The 23,556-nt window shown below is 36.8% G+C and overlaps 1 protein-coding gene across 1 annotated transcript; it reads left to right on the forward strand.

Moving 5' to 3' along the window:
• The first annotated feature begins 246 nt into the window (after positions 1-246).
• LOC145125875 (metal tolerance protein 9-like) lies at positions 247-4,035 on the forward strand. The gene is made up of 6 exons (XM_079061282.1): positions 247-601; positions 2,388-2,500; positions 2,600-2,845; positions 2,966-3,046; positions 3,122-3,352; positions 3,568-4,035. Exons 1-6 carry the CDS (start codon positions 388-390, stop codon positions 3,910-3,912), a joined length of 1,230 nt encoding a protein of 409 aa, XP_078917408.1. The 5' UTR covers positions 247-387; the 3' UTR covers positions 3,913-4,035.
• Positions 4,036-23,556: the final 19,521 nt, after the last annotated feature.

The following is a 23,556-nucleotide window of genomic DNA, read 5'->3' on the forward strand; positions in this document are numbered from 1 at the left end:
AAAAAAAAAAAAAAAAAGTTAAAAGGAAATATAAACAAGCGTGAAATAAAAATTACTTCATTAGTTATTCAACTAATGAATAAATGAGAACGGGCAATACAATACACTAACATTTTAAGTTTTTTAATTACTAAATAAATAAAGTTGTATTAGTAGAGGATAAGCATAATTGAGTGGGAGTTATATACGCCTAAAAAAGATGACATGAAACGGCGGTGAGTGGAGCAGTTGGTTTATAAAGTAGGAAAAACCCCAATTGCAATTGACGTCTGACGATGACGACTGCGCTCTTCTCTCCTTTTACTTAACCGCATGCCCTGCAGAAGTTTTCATTCTCTATCTCTCTAATACACATTACAATTTACCTCTCATTCCTCAATAATAGATATGGAAGGTGATGCCGGGATTACCAATGACAGCCTTGCTGCTGCTACGGATCGTGCCAGCCTCCTGTCTCCTCCGGCACCCCAACCTTCTTCATGGAGACTCAACATAGACCATTTCCGTCTCCCACAAACCACCTCCTCCTCTAATCCTAATCCTAGTTCTACTTCTCTCGGTCGTTTTTCCGCTTTCCGCCGCCTCTTCAGCCGTACCCCAAGTAAGTTTCATCCACATACAAACATATACAAATCTACATGCATATATAGATATGCATCCTATTCATGATCATCACTGTCTAACGTCTATATAATTAATCGTCCGTAGTATTGTTGTTAGTTTCTACTTGATTTATTCATTTATCGCTCATCCAATCCCATCTCTTTTATTTTCTTTCATGACCTACAACATACTTTACTCATTGTTGGAGATAATGCTGCTACTTTTCTTTTACTTTCTAATTTGTTGTTTCTAATTGGTCCCATCTTGCTATCATCTAGTTATCAACTCTTAGCAGTTAAGTAATTATTAATTTGTGTTGCGTGTGTCATTGGACTCCCTACTCTTTCTCACTTAATTACGCCAGTATAATTCCACGTACTCCATTCCCAGAAGGAGTAATACGGCTGTCCCACAAACTTTCTGGGGATTCTGCCACTAGGACACTTTCTTATTGGAATCGGAATGATGGATGTATGATTATCTTTAAATGCGATTCTTATTCTTAGTGACACAACTTTTTCTTAATTCCTTATCATTGCTAACCAGAAAAGATGGACCATTTGGCTTTTTTGCTAGGCACATATGATTTAGGACTACAACCACTTTACAACCTATGTTACAAATAGGGAAAAACATTAGTGCAGTGTTAAACTGTTAATTAGACATGCAAAAAAAAAAAAAAAACCCACAAACTTTATAAATATCTGATAAGCAGATATGTGAACTTAGGGCTGTTCACTATTTGGATAAAACCGAATTGTCCAATTGGACAATTTGGATTGGACTATTTGGTTCGGATATTCAGATTTTTGGATTGGTTTTCAACAAAACCGAATTATTATTTTGGATTTCGGATTGGTTTTGGTTTATAAAATAAGAACCGAATAGTCCAAAAAAACCGAATAACAATTTGTTATTTATTTATTTTCAATATATCTATAATTATTTATTAATTTTATAATTTTTTTAAATAAGTTCAAAAAGTTTTACCTAATAAAAGACATTAATATGTATTTTCTCTCAAAAGTTTTTTATCTATTAAATAATAAACTATAACATATCTTCTTAGTGGTTGTTTATACATTTTGAATCACAAGTAAATAATTTGTTTTTGCTTCTTCTGTAAAATTAGATCATATTATAATTCTATGTCCTTTTAAAATGTTATGGTTTTTGAAAACCGAATTATAAAAACCGATTCAACCGAATTGTAATTGGATCGGATCGGATCGGATTTGAATTTAGTTTGGACTATTTGGATCCATATTTTGAAAAACCGAAATCAATTTGGATTTACTTAATTGGATCGGATCGAACCGATCCATCCAAACGAACACCCCTATGTGAACTTCATGACAAAAGACAAAAAAAAAAAAAAAACACCCCAATTTAACGCATCCACAATTAAGAAACTTTTTCACTAAACTTTTTCGTGCAACAAAGCGTCTAACTCAACAAATCAAAGAGTTTAAGATCTCTTCACTGTAATAAAGCTTTCTTTCACAAAGTTTTTATATGGGCACCACAAAGCTTAACTATTTGTAGTTAATAAGATAAACTAGTAAACTTAGTTAAGATTATCTGTTAATTTATTGAACTGTAAATGTACAGGAAAAGTGATTAAGCTATGTAACGAAAAAGTTGTCATAATAACTATTTTGACTTTGACAAAATTATTTACCGAAAAAGGTCTCCAGTAAGGTCCTATTGTGGATGCTATTGTTATACTATAAGCCTTGCCATTCACCAGTTGTTATTGCTTACACAATTGTGTCTATCTTCAGGGAAACACGGAAAGGTTCAAGAGTACTATAAGAAACAGGAAAGACTCCTTGAAGGTTTCAATGAGATGGAAACAATAAACGAATCAGGGTGTGTACCAGGAGCATTAACAGAGGTTGGTTTCATCATACATGCACGTTTTCACAGAATCCATATGCTAGTTGCAATTATTACAAAGCACAATGAATCTTGTGACTATTTTTGTTTGTTCCAGGATGAAATAGAGAATCTTGCTAAGAGTGAGAGAATGGCAATCTATGTGTCAAACCTGGCTAATTTGGTCCTTTTCATTGCAAAAGTTTATGCTTCTTTTGAGAGCAGATCTCTAGCAGTCATTGCATCAACCTTGGATTCACTCTTGGACTTGTTATCCGGATTTATTTTATGGTTTACTTCATATGCTATGAGAAACCCTAATCAGTATCACTATCCAATCGGAAAGAAGAGGATGCAGCCAGTTGTAAGCTCTTTGGTTGTGTTTTTTTCAACAAAATATATAATTTTCAAAATCAGGGGTATATGTAAATGCACAGCTATTTATCTACTAGTGTTGGAACTAATCATGTTAGTACGACTACAGGGCATTATTGTTTTTGCTTCAGTAATGGCAACTCTTGGGTTCCAGATATTGCTAGAGTCTGCCAGACAACTCATTTCCAAGGTGTGTACGTAGCTTCAAAAAATATATGTTAATTAATACTCCGTAATATATTTATATTTATCTTTTTGGTTGCAGACAATCCCGGACATGAATCGTGATAATGAGAAATGGGTGATTGGCATCATGGTGAGTGTGACGGTGATCAAGTTTATGCTGATGGTCTATTGCCGTAGATTCGAAAATGAACTTGTGAGGGCGTATGCTCAGGACCATTTGTTTGATGTCATCACCAATTCCGTGGGATTAGTTTCGACTGTCTTAGCTGTGCGCTATAAGTGGTGGATTGATCCCGTTGGAGCTATAACTGTGAGTATACAAACATACCAGACTATCATAGCAAAACATACTTTTGTTTCTATCTACATTAATTACACCATCCTTCCTATCTATTAGACTATTACAACATTTTACTTTCAATTCTTTTTTTTTTCTCTTTTATTACAACTTGGAACTTTTATAAACTTACCTTTTGTATTTGGATAAAAAAAATCAATGAAAATAGGTTGTTATTCCATTTGCAGATAGCAGTCTATACGATTCATAACTGGTCGGGAACGGTTATCGAGAATGTGGGGTCATTGATTGGGAGATCGGCTCCACCGGAATTTCTAACAAAATTGACGTATTTGGTATGGAACCACCATGAAGAAATAAAGCATATTGACACAGTCAGAGCATACACAATTGGTTCTCATTATTTTGTGGAGGTAGACATTGTGTTGCCAGAGGATATGCGGCTGAGCGAAGCTCATAATATTGGTGAAATGCTACAAGAAAAGCTTGAACAGCTGCCTCAAGTTGAGCGGGCATTTGTTCATACTGACTTTGAGTTCAGTCACAGGCCTGAACACAAACCCAAGGTCTGACACATTTCTTTTGTTCAAATAAATAAGCTATTAAGCAAAACTACCAACAACATGTTGATCGCTTATTAGATTTATGACTTTGTTAAGGGTTTTATATGTGTTATGTTATTTTGATTGGGCTTATCCTTTTATTTGATTAGAATTGTGGTTTTAAATAAAAAGATGTCACAAAACGACCACTTCACTTATACAATATAGATTATTTAACCAAGCAACAAACAGAATGGCTTACTGAAATACAAGGTTTATAGGTATGTGCGAAAAGCTCGGATTCATGAATTTCTCCTGCACTTCCTCTTGTTGGATAACTAAGGTAGTGTTTTGTATGAAGGATCTCCAAGAGAGAATATATAAAATGAAATAATTAAGGCAAATTAAATGTAATTTTTGTTTGTTCCCCACAAAATGCATTCCTTGTTTAAAATTTTCAATAAAGCTGTTTTTTCATGTTACAAAAATAACTAAAAGTATTTTCTAGTATAATTGTATTTTTAAGATTTCATTGTATTTAAGTTTTCTATTTTGTAAACATTGTTTTTAATGTTTAAACTTTGTACAATATGTATTTTGAATGACATGTTTACATCTAATTAATTTAATGACACATTGATTAAACTTTATTTTTATATGATAATTATTCTTTTCTTAATGTATTCATATTATTCTATTTAGTTTTTTTAATTATACATAACAAACAAGATCTATACATAAATCATTTCATTTGTTCACAAATAAAAACATCTTTGCCCACGGCCAACCCGTGGGTAGTTCGTAGGGCAATGGGTTTTACCTGTGGATTTTCCATGTAAACAAATTTATGGGCCTATCTTTTTTTTTTTTTGATTTAAAACTTTATGTAGCTTTTTTTTGCCGGTTGGTCAATAGTTTGAATCCAACAAAGCTGATTTTCTTTGTCATTCTAAAACAATTAGTATCAAGATTAATTTTGTCTAGCATATCTTTAAACCTACATAAACTAGTCAAATTGTTCAATATTTCTTATGAAATCAATGAGCTTAAGTAATTCTATAATATCTTCAACTTTGAAAAACTTCTCTCTACTGATGTTATAATGCCAAGAATGGTTAAAACGATATATGCAATGAAATCCTAACGATTAAGACTTAGGAATTAAGACGACATAATCGACTGATCCGTTCTATTGTTGCTTGATTGCTTCATAGGTTGCCATTTACAAATTTTTGATTCGATTTCTCCCATTTTGGTTACAACTACCAACCTTCTTTATGAATAACCAAAAGTATATGAATGTTATTGCTTCTTCCTAATATTTTGGTCTTTGAATTTGGCTCATTCTTATCTTTATGTTTTCTTAATAATAGACTAGTCATTATATACTAAAGTTACATAGTCTATAAAGTTTTTGGGCCCCTTAGAATGATGGGCAATGGATGGTCGCCCCTATCGCGCAATGTTTTGAGCAGTCCTAATTACACATGGATGTGTTTGTTACGGATATTACTGTGACAACCCGAAAATCTTTGCCTTGTAAGTTCAACCATTCAATCCAACAATGTGTCAGACTCGTTTCTGCTATCAGTTAGCCTTGTTTAGAGTCTGTTTAAGGGTTCAAAGCTCAGTACATTCAAGCATTGAGTATAGGATTGAGTCGCGGAAGTTCTTAGCCTTGAAATCAAGCCATACACTCCATGTGAGGGAGTGTACGGCCGTACACACATGTGTGTGCGGCCGTACACCCATGTTGGCCGTACACCCCCTCCATAAGAGTGATATCCTTCCATTTCTAAGCCATTTCCTCAGTTTCCAAGTCAAGAACATCGATTTCTCTCTCAACTATCATCAAGCCTTTCACCCGATCTTCAAGAATGTAAGCCTTCTTCTGTTTTGATTTGTTGTTATTCTTCTTAACCTAGTAACACCCTTTGATTTCGTCCATTGGAAATCATCTTTTGGCTAGATCTTCAAATCTTCATCCATTTCACCAAGAACACACACTTGTTCTTGGTGATTGTGAACCTTCTTGAGCCTCCAAATCGTAAGTACTCCTTCCCTATGCTTAGTACTTGATAGGAACACTAGATTAACACCCTAAAAACGACCAAAACTCAAGATCCAAAGGAGTGTACGGCCGTACACTCATGTGTGGCCGTACACCCCTCAAAACATCCCTAAAGGGCCTTCAAAGTGCAAACCTAGCTTCAACACTTGATGAGCAATTGTCCCACAAGCTTCCTTATCATTAGAAGACACTTTTGTGCACTTGTTACCATGAGTGTACGGCCGTACACTCCATGGCCGTACACCCATGGCCGCACACTCCATTTAGTGGCCATACACTCCCCTTAGATGAATCACATGTGATTCTTGTTGGATTAATGTCTAAGTCCATAACTATAATTGGTAAGACTTGACCCGACCCGGCATGGTCCATTTGGGTTGCATGGCATCATGCATTTGGATAGACTATAATGAGAGAAATAACACTTAAGGTTGGTTAATATATTATAAGTTCTAATATATTAATAAGGTTATTTAATTAGTATTGATCAAGAATTAATTTGGAATTAATTAAGTGATCAAAAGGAGACTAATTAAATATATTGGTTGATTGTGTAAATCATTCATTCTTATATATGTGGGCTTGTGATCCAAGATTTCTTATGTTGGACTAAGTCCATGGGGTGACCCATGGATACTCCATGGAGGTTAAAATCCATGGAGCATAAGGAATGGGTAAAGTTATGAGTTACATGGTGTAACCCTAATAGCCACCATATAAAAGAATCCCATGGCTCAAGAAATCGTGCACTAATGTGTGAGTGTGAGGGCTAGACGATTTCAAGGAGTGTTCAAGTTTCTCTCAAGTTATTCCAAGTGTATTTGGTGTTGTGTGAACCATTTGAGGTGTCACACTTGGGGCACTAGGCACTCAAGCTTCATGAAGACATTCTACATCAAAGAGGTATGTATTCTATCTTGTTATATTTATTATTTTGTATGCTAGATTAGGATAATACCTTGGATGTTCATAATTGTATGTATAATAGAGAAAACATAGATCCAAGGTATTTAGGGTTGCATGTACACTTAGGAGTGTTAGAATGCTCATAACCCAACAGTGGTGTCAGAGCCTAGGCTTGTTTTCTTGTTATACTTGCAAAAGTAGCTGAAAAATCGAGTTGGATGCATATATTCGATTGTTTTGGCTGGAATTGGACTAGGAACATTACCCTAAGATGTTTTTGGACTTATAAACTTGTTTTTGATGTGGTAATGTTCATGCTAATCCAATTTCTAAGATAATTGTCATAATTTCAAGATTTGTATTAGTTTGTATGTTCATGCTAATTTCTTGAAGATTGATGATTTGAATTATCTTGTTCTTATGAGGTTCTTAGATTAATAGAAAAGTTGTGTGAAATAGTTGTTTTCAATCCATTTTAATCTAAGAGTTGATTCCAAAGTGTGTTTTTGTAACTTGTCCTCAAGTTATATGAAAAGTCACATTGAAGAATCATAAAACTCATAAAAGTTGGCAAAGGTTACAAAATGAAGAGTCTAGTTCTAATTAAATGGTTTTATGACTCCATAACTTGTCCTCAAGTTATGGAGGTTCAAGAGTCTCTTCATTAAATTAAAAAAAAGTGTAACCTTAATTAGTTCCATAAGTTACAATAAAAAAAAGTTATTTTTTTTATTAATTAGTTTAAAGTCTTCCATAACTTGTCCTCAAGTTATGGAACTTGAAGAATTTTTTTTTAATTAAAACTACTTTAAACTCATAAGTTATGGAATTAATTAGTTTTGAATAGTTTCAAAACTTGCCCTCAAGTTTTGGAATTTGAAAAGTTTTCACTTATGAATACTTTAATTCCAAGTTAGCCCTTAGAATTTTAAAAGTTAAAATTCAACCCTTATACTTTATAATATTATAAGTTAATAATATTTATATATATGTATAAGAGTAAAGTCAGTCTTACCGTTAGTAGGCCTCATTCACGAAGCCGGTCTATAAGGGGGGTATAAGGTTACTGCTTATAAAATGGCAGTTTAATGGGTGTCCACTCTCACCCACCGCTTCCTTGATTGGTGGAGGGTCGTTAGCCGAACGGGTAGGACAAGGACTATAATTCTCCTTTCATTAAAAGTATTAATGATAAATACTAAGTAACTAAACTCTTACTAATACCCAATCTTAGTTACTTAGGAAAATGTGAATTTGGTGCTAACCCATGAAATTACACTTTGCACTTTGCTTAAGTCGTTAGTGGAGCGTGTGTGGTTAACCGGCACACTAACCTGGACTTAACAAGGTAGGCAAAGGGTAACTTAATATTTATCATATTATCGGTGGAGCGTGTGTGGTTAACCGGCACACTGATTAAGGGGTAAATATTAAGGGTACCAAGTATATTTGCATGGTTATTCACACCTTGTTTTGTGATCCTCGGCATCCCAGTCACAAAACCTGAAGGGTACACTCGAGATTGAAACATGCCTTTGAACAGTTCAATGAATCTCAAAGATCTAGGACTTTCAAATCCAATTAAAACCTAATAAATTATTTCATTTTTCATGGTGGAAATTGGTGAATCGTCATTCACCTACCTTCAAATATTTTATAGCTTGGATTACGGCATCCCTCTTCTAAGTTATAAAATAGTTTGTTGGGTCCTACCCTTAATATTTCATATTGGGTGTCATATTAAGGACTTTAAATCAACTATCTTGAATATCTCCCAAAAAGATGTCTGGTCTAGACATTTATGATCTTCCCAAATCTCTTGAAACAAGCTTTCCTAAATGAAGATGATGTCCCATGGATATCATACTTCTTTCACCTCCTCCAATTATTCTCCCTAACCCACAAGTTCCTAGAAAGTTTAAGGTCACTTAAGCCCTATTGGCAAGGCAAGGTCTAGGTGTGATCACATCTTGGAGATGTAGTCACATATTGACAAGCCGGGAGAGTTGGGTGTCAAAGTCTTGAGAAAGTTGGTGGCTCAACTACTTTCTAAGTCACATAGTGAGTTCTTTTGGGAATCCTATGAAACAGACTAAGACAAGACCCTTAATGATCTTATCTATTTGCTAAGATCAACTTCCTAAAACGCTATGGACATTGACAATGATGACATTGGATATCCAGTAAAGCTCTCTCTTCCCAATGGAAAGGGATCGGCCATAGTCAACTCGGTTGACCCAATGGTAAAGAGAGAGGCGAAGTCTGAGATAGTCCCATTATCAAGGGTCTATAGGTAACTATTTCCAAAGGAAGGGGCATTGGTTACGAAGCTGCCAAATTTACCTAAGGATGTTAAAGTCAATAAGTTTGGCTCTACTTCAGGTAAAGTCCATTGTCTAACTCTATTAAGTACATGCTGATTCTGATCGCGAAGATGGATTTCAATCGCATGGTTCGGTGATCAGAATTTTGGGCTATTACTTAAGAGTTATGATATTTATATTGCTTAGGAATAGATAACAACAAGGTTTTCATATGGATTGTAAGGATAAGTTTTTCCGCAAAGTTTTAAAATGAAAGAAAAAGGTTTTGATTTTATTTATTTTAAGTATCCTTACAATGGCATTTGTGAAAAGTTGTTGCTTATAAGATTCCATTGATAGCAATATTGGAAAAATGGATTTGATTCTTTCGGTTGTGGTAGTGTCTAATATTACCAAATAAGGAAAGATTCTCATCACCCAAGGTTCAATTGGACCGAAACTTGGAATCATGCAAGTTGTATAGTATGATGAATGAGAACTTTCAGCTTGGAAAATTAAGACTAATTCCTTATATGAATAAGGAAAGGACTAAGGGATCGAGTACACATTCTTGTGCACTGGTCAAGTCCACCACAAAAGATCAAGAAGACTATTCGTCATGATTTACTTAAGTTCAGTAAATATGGTTATACTTATAAGTTTAAGTATAAGTCTGTAGCATTGGAGAAGTTTCAATGTGAGACAGAACGAATAAGAAGAATCAAAGAATGGCAGAAAGATAAAAGTTTCTCAAATCTGAAAAGATGGGAGAGTTCTTTAGTATCATGTTTATGATCATCTTAATGATTAAGATACCATATCACAATTGGTCCTCTAAAGTCATCTTAGTGCATTCTTATGACTAAGAAGAGGAGTCATGAATTGTTGAAATGGTTAAATCAAAAAGATGAGTCATACTTCGTTCCAAAACAATTCTTAGAGTCATACTCCAAGACTATAAGTTGAGTGACATATCTTAAAGAAAGGTTTATAACACTTGTCAAATGTAAGAGTAAAAGTGTCCTACTCTTGTACATTTGAAGTTGGTAAGTTGTGATGTTTTGGATTAAACAAAGACCAACTAAGAGAGTAAAAGTGTCCTACTCTTGTACATTTGAAGTTGGTAAGTTGTGATGTTTTGGATTAAACAAAGACCAACTAAGGCCAATTGTGTTAAGTGTTTGTCTTGATAAAGAATCCGCACTATCTCTTGAATATTTGGCAAGATAGTCTTATATGTCAAGAGGACAGTGGGAGTCTTAAAGATCCTAAAAAGAATATCAAGAACTAATCAAGAATAAAACCTGAGGTTCTTCACTAGCACACGACTTGAGGTTTATAACCTATTATGTTGACATATTTTGTGCCCATTCCAGTTAAAGTTGGCTTTGCATAGGAGTTCTGAAAGTTCTCAATTGTTTGCATAACAACTTGGAAGCAATGGCAGGCCCTGTACTGCCAGGTGGCAAGAAGTTAAGATTGCATAAGTTCAGTCCATATGAGTTTGGTTTTGTCATTATCCTTGTCTTGTGACTATGGTTTTGACGATTCACATGGATAAGAACACATACATCATAAAATCTAAGGGTCATAAGGTTTCTCTCCGATTCATGAAAATGATGGTGAGGAAACACTTCCACCAAGTAGATTTGAAGCAGATGGCAAAAGGTCTAAACAATTGAGACTATGATTACGGCATCCCTTTTCATAGTTCTGAAATTGTTTAGACACACATGCATGCTATCTAAGGAAAGGTGTATGATTTTGATAAAGTTTTATCAAAGCATCTCGTATCAGAAATCTGAACTTTGGTAAGGAAGTCAATAAAGTATTGATTTCTAGAAGTCCAGCTGATTTCTGAGTACATGTCAAAGCTAGTGGGAGCATAAGTGTTATGCTAATAATCATCATGTTAGTGGGAGCATGATAATTACTATTAGTGTTGCAAGTTAGCAATGTTAATTATAGAAAACAAAAGTTTCAATTCGTGAGGCTGCAGGGATTGAAAAAGTTGTTTTGCTATAATTAAGGGAGAGGATATACTTCATTTCAGTTCTAAAGGCTTAGATTGAAACCTTAATCATCTTTAGTCAAGAATATATATATGAATTTCATGTTGGATTGGTTCAACTTAAGGAAATTCTATATATTGCGTTCTCAAAATTCGATTATGATTACGGCATCCCTCTTCATAGTCAAATTTTGAAAACATGGCAAATAAAAATATTGTAGCAAAAGACTGGTCTAGAATCATGTCTTTATGTGAGACATCATGAATCGTGTACCATTTGCTTTGGGTACAGGATCGATTGCATGTGCTATAATATTTGTCATTTCTAAAATTTTCCAAATGCCTGGGGCATTATGAAGGGAAAAGGTCTAGAATTGGATATGACTAAAATGATTAAGCAATTGTCGAGGACAATCTAAGGTTTACCAATGATTGGTTGCTCAAGGACAGTTGGAAGTATAATGTTAATTCTGGAAGGACCATATTGACATAATCTGTAAGGAGGCAACTCTTGTTCAGAAGTGATAGTCAAAATGGAATATGGAAATGTTTCAAAGTTAGAAATTATTCAATCTGTGTAAGATTAGGAAACTTAATGAAAGAACGATGTTTCCAAGGAGCTGATCTCCTTTGGAATGCTCTGTAATGATTATTGTCAAGTCTTTCTGACTTTGTGCATAATCATTAAGAGGATCAATGCATATAAGTTTAGAATCTAACAGATTTCAGTAAATGGCATGAATTTGGAATTCTTGCGTTTGCAGTAAGGATTTGGGACTGTGAAAAGAGGATCATTGGAGTGATGTTCAATTGATCTATTTTACAAAGTAAAGATCATAGACAAACATAGTATGCATACTTGGTGTATGGCATGACTAGTGTTTAGAAAACATAGTGTACATGCTTGGAGCATGGGACAACTATTGTTTTAAATTCAAGTATAAAGTTGATAAAACCGAAACAATGAATAATGAGTAATCAGTATGGTGATAAATAAAAGTGTTTATTTATATTCATAGGGTTTGATACCATATTTGATTCATTTATTCTTGTGTTTCACTTTGCATGTTTTGACTTCCAGAATAACTAAGTCGCTCTTCCTGAATGATTAAGTTATTCAAACCATCCACAGTCGGTCATATGTTGGAAGTATATATGAATCAAGATTGTCATGGGTTGGTTTGTAGAGGTCCAAGTTGGTGGACAAAGTGGTGCTACAACACTTATGAGTGCTCATAAGTTCTGAGTATTGGATTCAACCCGCGCTCATTTGAATCACTTCATGGATTTTATCACGAGTGATCGTGAGACGATAATATTTTATATTCTTCAAACCTAGAGATATGAGTTGTTACTATGAGTTGGTTATACATTGATTGCACGAAAACGCATTGGAATGGGCACCTCGATGATTTAAAGATGATACATGTGAGTGCTTGGCCAAGCCAGGACTGATTTGATTTGTTCAATCAGTCAGTCATCATGAATCGGAAATCGGGAAACAACAAATGGACAGAGAGAATGATTAATAATCTATGTCTCATTCCATATGATATCTAGAATGGAGGAATATATGATCCCTTATCTAATGGACAAGTCATTGACAAAGGTCAGAGTTCATCGACAAGGTCAGAGTTCGACACAAGCTTTTGAGAGCTACGATTGCTGATCGGTTCCTGAAGTCATACACAATAATAGTTTTAGACTTATCCAAGTGGGAGACTGTTGGATTAATGTCTAAGTCCATAACTATAATTGGTAAGACTTGACCCGACCCGGCATGGTCCATTTGGGTTGCATGGCATCATGCATTTGGATAGACTATAATGAGAGAAATAACACTTAAGGTTGGTTAATATATTATAAGTTCTAATATATTAATAAGGTTATTTAATTAGTATTGATCAAGAATTAATTTGGAATTAATTAAGTGATCAAAAGGAGACTAATTAAATATATTGGTTGATTGTGTAAATCATTCATTCTTATATATGTGGGCTTGTGATCCAAGATTTCTTATGTTGGACTAAGTCCATGGGGTGACCCATGGATACTCCATGGAGGTTAAAATCCATGGAGCATAAGGAATGGGTAAAGTTATGAGTTACATGGTGTAACCCTAATAGCCACCATATAAAAGAATCCCATGGCTCAAGAAATCGTGCACTAATGTGTGAGTGTGAGGGCTAGACGATTTCAAGGAGTGTTCAAGTTTCTCTCAAGTTATTCCAAGTGTATTTGGTGTTGTGTGAACCATTTGAGGTGTCACACTTGGGGCACTAGGCACTCAAGCTTCATGAAGACATTCTACATCAAAGAGGTATGTATTCTATCTTGTTATATTTATTAGTTTGTATGCTAGATTAGGATAATACCTTGGATGTTCATAATTGTATGTATAATAGAGAAAACATAGATCCAAGGTATTTAGGGTTGCATGTACACTTAGGAGTGTTAGAATGCTCATAACCCAACAAGTCTAACACTTGGTCCAAGTGTTTCCTAGTCCCTAAAGGTGTTTCCTTGCATGTGGTTGCTTCTAAACACTATATTCATGCCATTATATGCCATTATATGTCATTCAGGACTCGTTTGTGTCTCGGGACTTCATTCGTGGAACTTCTCATCCTTACACGCATATTCGTTTGAATCACCCACATAAGGTGAGTTCATACCCCTATAATCAATCTTTTAAACTATTTTAAATGCTTTTAAGGGGGGTAATACAAGTTGAACACAATGATAATTGTGTAAATGTTTGTTATAAACATCTTTCAAAAGATTGCTTATGTCTTTTATAAGTGATCAAAACATTTCAAAAACTCTTTTTAAGTTATGTTACTTTATAGTTTATAAAACTCCGTTTTTAAAGTACCATCATAACTTAGTAGATAAATGAGTCTTTTTCAGTAACAGTTAAAGTAAACACGCTAGTAAACTATAAAAGTTATAGTTTAGGGGTTCAGTTCATACTAGATACTAGAACATACTATAAAGAGAAACAGGGAGGTAGATACAATACACGATAACATAGAGAACATACTATAAAGAGAAACAGGGAGGAAGATACAATACAACAGAGATACACACTATACACTATACACTATAACAGAACGAACATACTAAATGCTATAGCAGAAGAACACTACAGGATCTAATTATACCAATAATCACTAACTCATTGTTCTAAACAAAAGGTGATAGTAAATTGGGTATACATGATCATATAACTTTAATGTGAATTTACACGGCCTAGCAATTTGTTTGCGGAAGTCGCGTTTGGTCCCCAGAATCTCTTGCAGGGAGAGCGTATAGTATGGGTACTATTCATCACATTATGACCTTAATAAAACAAACATGTTTTAAATGTAATCAGTACTTCAGTATGTCAATTCAAAAGACAACTGTGTACTTACATTTTCCCATTACTTTCATATTGTGACAGTTCCACTTGAAAGTTAATGCAAACTATTTTCGAGTTAAGATAGTTATAAACTAGGGAAACTTACATCTTTTCAAATACAATCAGAACAGTTGAGTCTAGTACATTCAGTAGTAAGGGGCCTATAATGCTAACTTTATGATCCCTTAGTGTATGCATTCAGGGATATATATTAATCGGATCTGACAGGTAGTAGGATGTGTGCTTTCCGCTTCATTTCCTGTTCCTTGTTTGGTTGTGGGCTTAGAGCAGATTCACCCAGCATACTATTTATCCGATCTTAGCTATATATATGTTTCGTATACACCAAGTAATCATAAGGGGTACCAGGTATGGGCCAGGTCATAGGACACTAATCCAATGCACCATTTTCTAGTACAAAACATACTTTTCAAATAGAACATTTGGTATACAAAACTAGAAACTTACCCAGTAAAGGGTTTAATCCATTTTATTAAACCAGTATAAACTTAAAGGACCTTAGGTGGTTAATTCTATAATACCTTAGTTTATACATCAGGGTTATATATAATTAATACCCGATAGGTAGTTGGATGTGTGCTTTCCGCATCGTTTCCTGTTCCTTGTTTGGTTGTGGGCTTAGGGCAGATTCACACAATTAACTATCTGTTCGATATTAGATTATATATAGCTAGTATAAACTAAGTGATTATAGATGGAACCACTGTGGTTACCAATTTTACTAAAAAAAATAAGGGTTTTCTTAGAGAATCTTTTCATCAAATTAAAGGAACTATTACAGTTAACTCCGTGAGTACCAAGAGAATACACCAGGGTTATATACAACAAGGATCTAACAACCAATGGGATGTGTGCTTTCTACCTCATTTCCTGTTCCTTGTTTGGTTGTGGGCTTAGGGCAGATACACACACCCGATTGTTTGTTTACTCTGGTTTTTATATAACTTTATCCATTTAGTACTCATAGAAAGGATTGTAGAGTCATTTTTACTTATCTTTCATCAGAGCAGGAAATATAGGATTTTCTGGAGGAATAGGCGAACTTTTCTAAAACAGAACTTAAAACTTACTACACGTTCTTACAACTTACATTACATCACTAAAATCTTATGAACTCACCAGCTTAAATGCTGATCTACTCTTTCAAAATAACTTGTATTCTCAGGAGACCAGTAGACAGGTACGCGCATTGGGATTCAGAAGATGGAGCAGTATAGCTTCATGTCTTGTTTTGTTATTTACTTTTGTCTATGTTATGTAAACCACATACTTTGTAAACACTTTATTTCAAATGAAATGGTTGTTTATTACTTTGCTTACTATGATGCATGACTTGTGATACTAAACATGACGTCCTCCACCCCCGAACGTTTCCGTCGTTCCGGTTTTGGGGTGTGACAATTACCCACATATAAGTTAGCTACGAATCTCCCAAAAACTTTAACCTTGGATGGTTTGTGATATAAAATGTTGTGTAAGAGAATTTTATCCTTATTTGATAAGATGCTCTTAGGGAACCCTGTAACTGAAAATTTTAGTTCATAAATACTTGAGCTATTGTAATAGAGGTGAAAGTTTTTAAATACAAATTTTATCAACCACCACTAAGATTACTTCTTTAACCCCTCCCCTTCCGACTTAGGTAACCCTTCAATACAATCTATAGTTAATATAAGCATGCACCTTGAGTAATAGGTATTCTTGAAGTATTATCGGATAATAAATTTCTTAGAAAAACGGGGTGTTTCGATTGCTTGGAATATTGAGAATCGTGATTGCACTTTCGTATTTAAGTATTTTGATTGTACAATTGAAATCTTCAGTCGGATAAAACTCAGTAGAATGAAGAATAGAGAATGTGAATGTTATTGTCTTGTAGCAAAAATCTAAAAATATCCAGAAAACTTAATATAACCATATTGTTTGAAAACTGCCAAACAATGTCACACTGACACTTACAAACCGCCATAAAACTGTCACTAAACCTGCGTTTAACAATAGGGTCAAAAGATGGGTCTAAAATCTCAAATTTGGATTTCTATGCATTTTCAACCCAGGGGTTCTGCCCCTTGGACCCCACTAGGGATTGCCACCCCTTGAACCCCATTACCAGGGGTGCTGCCCCCCGACCCCCATGCTTTAGGGGATTCGCCCCGAAATCAAAATGTACTTTAAATCTGAATAAACTCAAACAAGTGTGCACTCCACACCATCCTTACTTGTTTAATATTTATCAAGATTACATTGGTCAACAAGTTAATCCCATTACACTTCAATAACACTGATAACACAAATCACCAACATACCTCCTCCATTTAAGTGTAATCTTCATTAACTTAAAGCAACATCATAACAAACAACAAACTGATGCATAAATGAAATATCGTGACGATTTAATTTAACAATAGTATATTACTTATTCCAAATATTCGAATATCATGGTGTCACTAAGAATTGAACCATTTCTATTCATAGTGAATACATGAAGATAACACCCACAACAATTTACGTACTCATAAGTTCTAACTTGACACTATATTTTACCAGCCAATGTATTATCCTTCAATAAGCATATCAAATCTAAATCACAAACTTCTTGAAGCAGCTAAACTTCATGCTTATATAGGCAGTCATTTTATTCTTGCACCTGTATATGTAGTTTTTCAAAAGAACTATTAATAAATAAAACTTCAACCTCCTTTACCTGCAATTTTGAACACTTACCTTGGGATTATAATAATGGTTTCTGATTTTAACATTATATGGGAATTAGGTATCTTAATATGAAAGATTTCAGGTAGACTTCACACCCTTCCCACAGCCGCCTCGTGCATAAGATCTGTAGCTAACCCTTTGGTTAGATTATCTGCTAATTTCAAATTAGTTCTCACAAGCTCCATAAATATCACAGCTTCGGCTGGTGGCGGAAACACCGAGTTGTGCAACGTTAGTTGAATATCGAAACCACAAGACATAAAGCCAAAATAATGTTTATTTAAACGATGATTACATTGAATAGTTTACATGTCATAAGCTATTTATTTCCTTGCATCTTTTACTCCCTTGGAATGATCTTCTTCTTTTGTGGCTCCCTAGGAATACACATGATAATGAGAACGGTCAACATAATGTCGGTGAGTTTATAGATTTTATGGTTTATTGAAAATACGCTTTTGTAAAAGTTTTCAATATAGGATCTTTGTTTATAAATAGGTTTTCGTAACTACTCTTGTACTCTAAATTTCTTGGGAGTGTTTTGTTTTATTATATTTGATTCGTAAATTGTTATCTTTCCTTTAACATTTAATTTGCTTCTTCCATCTTTCAGGAATATTTGGATTTGTACACTCGATTAGTTTCGAGTGGGTATTTGATAAGATAATTAGGAAAGTATCTATATTTATTCTTGTATTTGTTTACTTGAGCATATATTCGTATCTCTTCTTATAATCTTTTTAATTATTTCTTTTAAGATAAATCATTCTATTCCGTTTATCTTAAGGCTTTTCACCCGTTTTACTTTGTTAATATATACTATTACTATTTCAAGGCGTTCCCATCTACTTTATTTTATTAAGGTTGGTTGAGCATTTGTTACAATGAGTTTCTATAATCGAGTTTTTGAATAGATATTTGCCCCGCACAACGATTCATCGGGCATTGTAATATAGTTTAGAGAGGTATGTCTGTTGTGACTTTACCGTCAGGGGTTGTAGCTAGCAAACATAAGTGGGGGTGTTAATCATGTATAAATCAATACATATCTTTCTCGCTCACTTAATATTTAACGATTATAGGCCGGAGTTAAAACTGGCTAAGTGTATGCTTTCAAAGTTGCATACATAAGGCGACCAACGGTGTTGATTGAGGTTCTTGGTATTGTGAGTGGTGGGAGTTGAGACTTCCTAGGAGAGTCTAGGATACATATGTTATATAGCATAGGATTGGTATATGGTTTTAGTGTGGTGATTTAGAGGAATCAGGATTGGGCTTAAGGAAGTTACAGGTAGGTGTGAAAGGTAGTATTGGGCTCGTACTACTAGAAGCACAGGACTTGTACCTAAGACAAGAGCAGACCTGGAAACTCTAAGGAGGGCTATGTAGGGGAATCCCCTCGAGTCTTATGCTGATTGTTTATATGTTGTGTTTCAGTTTGGAGGATGGTGATGATTACTCGAGGAGGTTATGGATCTGGTTCTGGTTCAGGTTCTGGCTCCGGCACAAAACCGATTGATGAGCGTCTGTGCGAGTTCATTTCGGCTGAGGTTACTCGCAGTATCTTAGATGCTACTCCTGTGTTGTTCGGTACCATCAAGGAGGGGATTTTGGAGCTGATGGATGAGAGGCTCGGGACCTTTCGAGCTGAGATTGTTGCGGGAAAGATAGGAGCTCGAGCTCCCTCATTCTGGGAGTTCAAGGCCTGTGGAGCTCCTGAGTTCTTTGGGTCTAAGGACCCCATCACTAGCCGACGATGGATCTCTGACATGGAGAATGCTCAGCGGACAAGTTTTTACCCTGAGGGGGAAAATGTGGGATTTACATCCTGTCTGCTGAGGGACCGAGCACGAGACTGGTGGGAGTAGGTTAGCCGAGCAATAGGGTCAGTGACAGTGGCAGTCATGACATGGGAGGATTTTTTTCAGAGGTTCCCGAGGGAGTTTACACCAGCTATCGAAGTGAAGCAGCTGGCGAGGGAATTCCAGGACCTTCTCCAGACTACTGAGACTGTGGCGGAGATCGCCGCCAAATTTAGGGAGAGGGCTTTGTTAATCCTACAGTACGCTGCAGATGAGGAGATGAGGAAGATGAGATACCATGACATGTTGAGAGAGGATATTACGGAGTTTGTGAGCTTTCCGGGGTGTAAGACCCTGAATGATATGATCGAGAAGGCCCGTGAGCGGGAGATTGAGTTGGAGCTTCGGTCGAAGCGGAAGCCGGAGCAAGTACAGACAGCGGTGGACCAGTCTAAGAGGCCCAAGGCTTCTTATTCACGTGTCAGAGTCCCGCAGGGCCGTAGCCACTGCGGTAAGTACGGAAACCCACATGGTGGGGCGTTTTGAGTGTCGGGTTCAGTATGTTTTGGCTATGGCCAGCCGTGCCACATGAGTAGGGACTGCCCTAGGAGTGCTCTTATTTGCTTTCATTGTAATTAGACCGGCCATAAAAAGGATGATTGTCCGAGATTGTTAGGGGGGGCCATGGCGGCGCCTGTGCCAGCCACATTGTAGATTACTGATGGCCGCCAGGGCAAGGCAAAGTCTCCTGTAGTGAAGAGCAGGGCAGTTCAGTTGAACACCGATGAGGCCCGTGCAACGCCGGATGTGGTTACTGGTATGTAACTTATCTCTATATTTTATTATTTTCTTTGTTTATGCTTATGATTATTTTGATCTTGTATAGGGACCTTTTTGGTCAATGGTATGACTGCTCATGTCCTGTTTGATTCGGGTACTACCAGATTCTTTGAATCTCTTGCACTTAGCAAGAAGTTTTGGGATGCTCCCGGGACTTTGGATTTCCTACTAGGCGTTGAGATTGCGGATGACCGTACTGTGAGTCCTTCGAGGATTCATCGCAGGTGTGTCATGAATCTGTTTAGTGAGAGATACTCTATTGATTTGGTGTCGATTCCCTTGAGAGGTTCGGATGTTATAATCAGGATGGATTGGTTGGGCCCCAATGGGGCCACGATTGATTGCGAGCGGCAGTTGGTGAGAATTCGAACCCCAAGTAGGGGAGAACTGGTTATTCCTAGTGAGAGAGCTTCACAGGGGCTGACTCTTTATTTAGCTACGGGAGCCAGGAGGGATCTGCAACAGGGTTATTCTGGGTTCCTAGCTTATCTTGCAGACACTAGAGTTGAGGGTACGACGGAGTTGAGTGGGGTGCCTATTATTCGGGGTTTCCCCGATGTGTTTCATGAGGACTTACCAGGAGTGCCTCCCGAGAGGCAGGTTGAGTTTCGGATTGATCCGGTTCCTGGTGTGGCTCTGATAGCCAAGACACCGTATCGCCTGGCACCACCAGAGATGTAGGAGTTATCTACGCAGCCTCAGAAAATGCTAGACAAGGGTTTTATTCTTCCGAGCAGCTCTCCGTGGGGAGCACCGATTCTGTTTGTGAAGAAGAAGGACAGTTCATGCAGAATGTGTATTGATTACCGGGAGTTGAATAAGCTAACGATGAAGAACCGTTATCCACTTTCGAGGATTGAGGATTTTTTTAATCAGCTTCAGGGTGCATCTTAGTTTTCTAAGATTGATTTGCGATCGAGGTGCATGTTAGGGGCAAGATCCTTGATTTATATTCAAGATCCTCAAATACTTCCGAAGCCTCAGGATCCTTAAACATATCCTAGGATCTAGACTATTATCACTAATATTTCTAACACATGTAACGACTATATTATCTCTATTTATATCACATGTATAGAATTAGTCAACACAAGACTCATTCTCAATGGAGAGTCCCCTCAACCATGCAAAAGACTCAGAATACCAAGTCAAAAAATGTTCATATGCTGATTTCGGAGGATTCCGGAATTATCAGACTTCTTGTTATTAGCATTAGAATATAAATAACACACGTAACTAGCACACTACAGACACTTTTGGCTCATCTATGATACTTGTACTTACTTTTACACATTCATCATTGTAAATCAACTTTTGATATCAATAAAAACATCAAGGCAGGTGATTATTATCACTTCCCAAGGTTTTATGTCGGAGATCCTATCAAGGATCAAGGGCTTTCCTTGTAACTTACTTGTGTCAATTTGATCACCATTTCATACTTGATTTACTACGAACATCACAACCTCTCATACAATTTGGTTGAATTCTACTTAGTCGGTTTTTGACCAAAACAATTTGGCGCCCACCGTGGGGCCGTGGTGTTCATAATGATTCGAGAATCATGTCCACACAATCGACCTTATCCTCTTCCTCCATTTCTCCCATTTCCTCTAAAAACCTTCCTCCACCCCCAGGGGTAGCTCCCAAGAAAGCCTCTGAGGCACCGAAGAAAAACACCTCTTCGGTCGCTACCCAAGGACTTCAGGATCCTCCTGTGCTGATTTCTAATAATGAAATCTTCGCTATGATGAAGAGAATTGAACGAAAAGTCACTCAACATCAGGAGGATAATTATCAATACTCAAGGAAGTGGAGAGAATGAGGGCAGAAATCAACAAGCCTCAAGAAGCAGCACCCTTGATTTTGCAACCCAAGATTCTGAACTTTGATAACACAGGATCCTCAACGAATCGCCGCGAGATAGGATCCTCAATACCAGCCTCTATTCCCTCATGGGGCGTAACTCCAAGAGAGCAAGCCCATACGACCCATGATCCTAGTGAAATCTTCGTTACTCCCAATAACAAGGATCCTGGTAACTTCGTCGATAATAATATCTTTACTATTAACTCTATGGATGTTGATGCAGGAATGAGCCCGCTCATTCCCAAAGAACTTCAACAACTACGACAGATGATCTCAAGTGTACTTGGAGTAGTCCAACCCATACTAGAAGTCTCCACAACAAGCCATAGGATCTCGAGATTCGCTCCTGCAATCGCTGACACCGAGTTCCGAAAGCGCTTCCAAACTCCCAACATGAAGCCTTACAACGGCTCCACAGATCCTGAAGAACATGTGGCACAATATAGGGAAAAAATGAAGATCATCCCCATTCCCATACACTTGAAAGAAGCTTTCATGTGCATAGGTTTTGGTTCCACCCTCACAGGATCAGCCTTAAAATGGCTACTAAATGTTCCTCCTTACTCTATTACTTCGTTTTCTCATTTAATTAATATTTTTAACAACCAATTTTCTTGTAGCAAAACATTCGAAAAGATCACTAGTGATCTCTATCGGGTGGTACGACATCCTATGGAATCCCTTAGGGATTTCGTGAACAGGTTTGGCAGAAGCTCTAGGTATCCCCAACATCGCAATGGAAATTGTCGTGGAAGCCTTCAAAATGGGCCTAAAGAAAGACTCCCCTTTCTACGAAGACCTTGTAATGACCCCACGCAAGAGAATGGATGAGGTCCGAAGCAAAGCACTAAGATTCATAAGGCTCGAAGAAGACAAGGAGATCCAAAAAAAGGACCAGCCCACCACACTTATACGATCACCCCAATAGAAAGGTCGACTCATCGGTACAAATATCCTATAAATCCAAACCATATTCCAAACCATACCATTATGCATCTTGATTTGCACTGTGCCACTGCCCTTGATACTGCTCACCCAATCATCACCCATCTTGATTGTGCCATTCCACTCTTTGAGGAGTCGAACTGGTTATTCCTAGTGAGAGAGCTTCACAGGGGCCGACTCTTTATTTAGCTACGGGAGCCAGGAGGGATCTGCAACAGGGTTATTTTGGGTTCCTAGCTTATCTTGCAGACACTAGAGTTGAGGGTACGACGGAGTTGAGTGGGGGTGCCTATTGTTCGGGGTTTCCCCGATGTGTTTCATGAGGACTTAACAGGAGTACCTCCCGAGAGGCAGGTTGAGTTTCGTAGTGATATGGTTCCTGGTGTAGCTCCAATAGCCAACACACCATATCGCCTGGCACCACCAGAGATGTAGGAGTTATCTACGCAGCCTCAGAAAATGCTAGACAAGGGTTTTATTCGTCCGAGCAGCTCTCCGTGGGGAGCACCGATTCTGTTTGTGAAGAAGAAGGACGGTTCATGCAGAATGTGTATAGATTACCGGGAGTTGAATAAGCTAACGATGAAGAACCGTTATCCACTTTCGAGGATTGACGATTTTTTTAATCAGCTTCAGGGTGCATCTTAGTTTTCTAAGATTGATTTGCGATCGAGGTACATGTTAGGGGCAGGATCCTTGATTTATATTCAAGATCCTCAAATACTTCCGAAGCCTCAGGATCCTTAAACATATCCTAGGATCTAGACTATTATCACTAATATTTCTAA

The sequence above is a fragment of the Lactuca virosa genome, chromosome 7 (assembly GCF_052849685.1).
Source record: "Lactuca virosa cultivar CGN04683 chromosome 7, Lactuca_virosa_CGN04683_v6, whole genome shotgun sequence".
Taxonomy (NCBI): domain Eukaryota; kingdom Viridiplantae; phylum Streptophyta; class Magnoliopsida; order Asterales; family Asteraceae; genus Lactuca; species Lactuca virosa.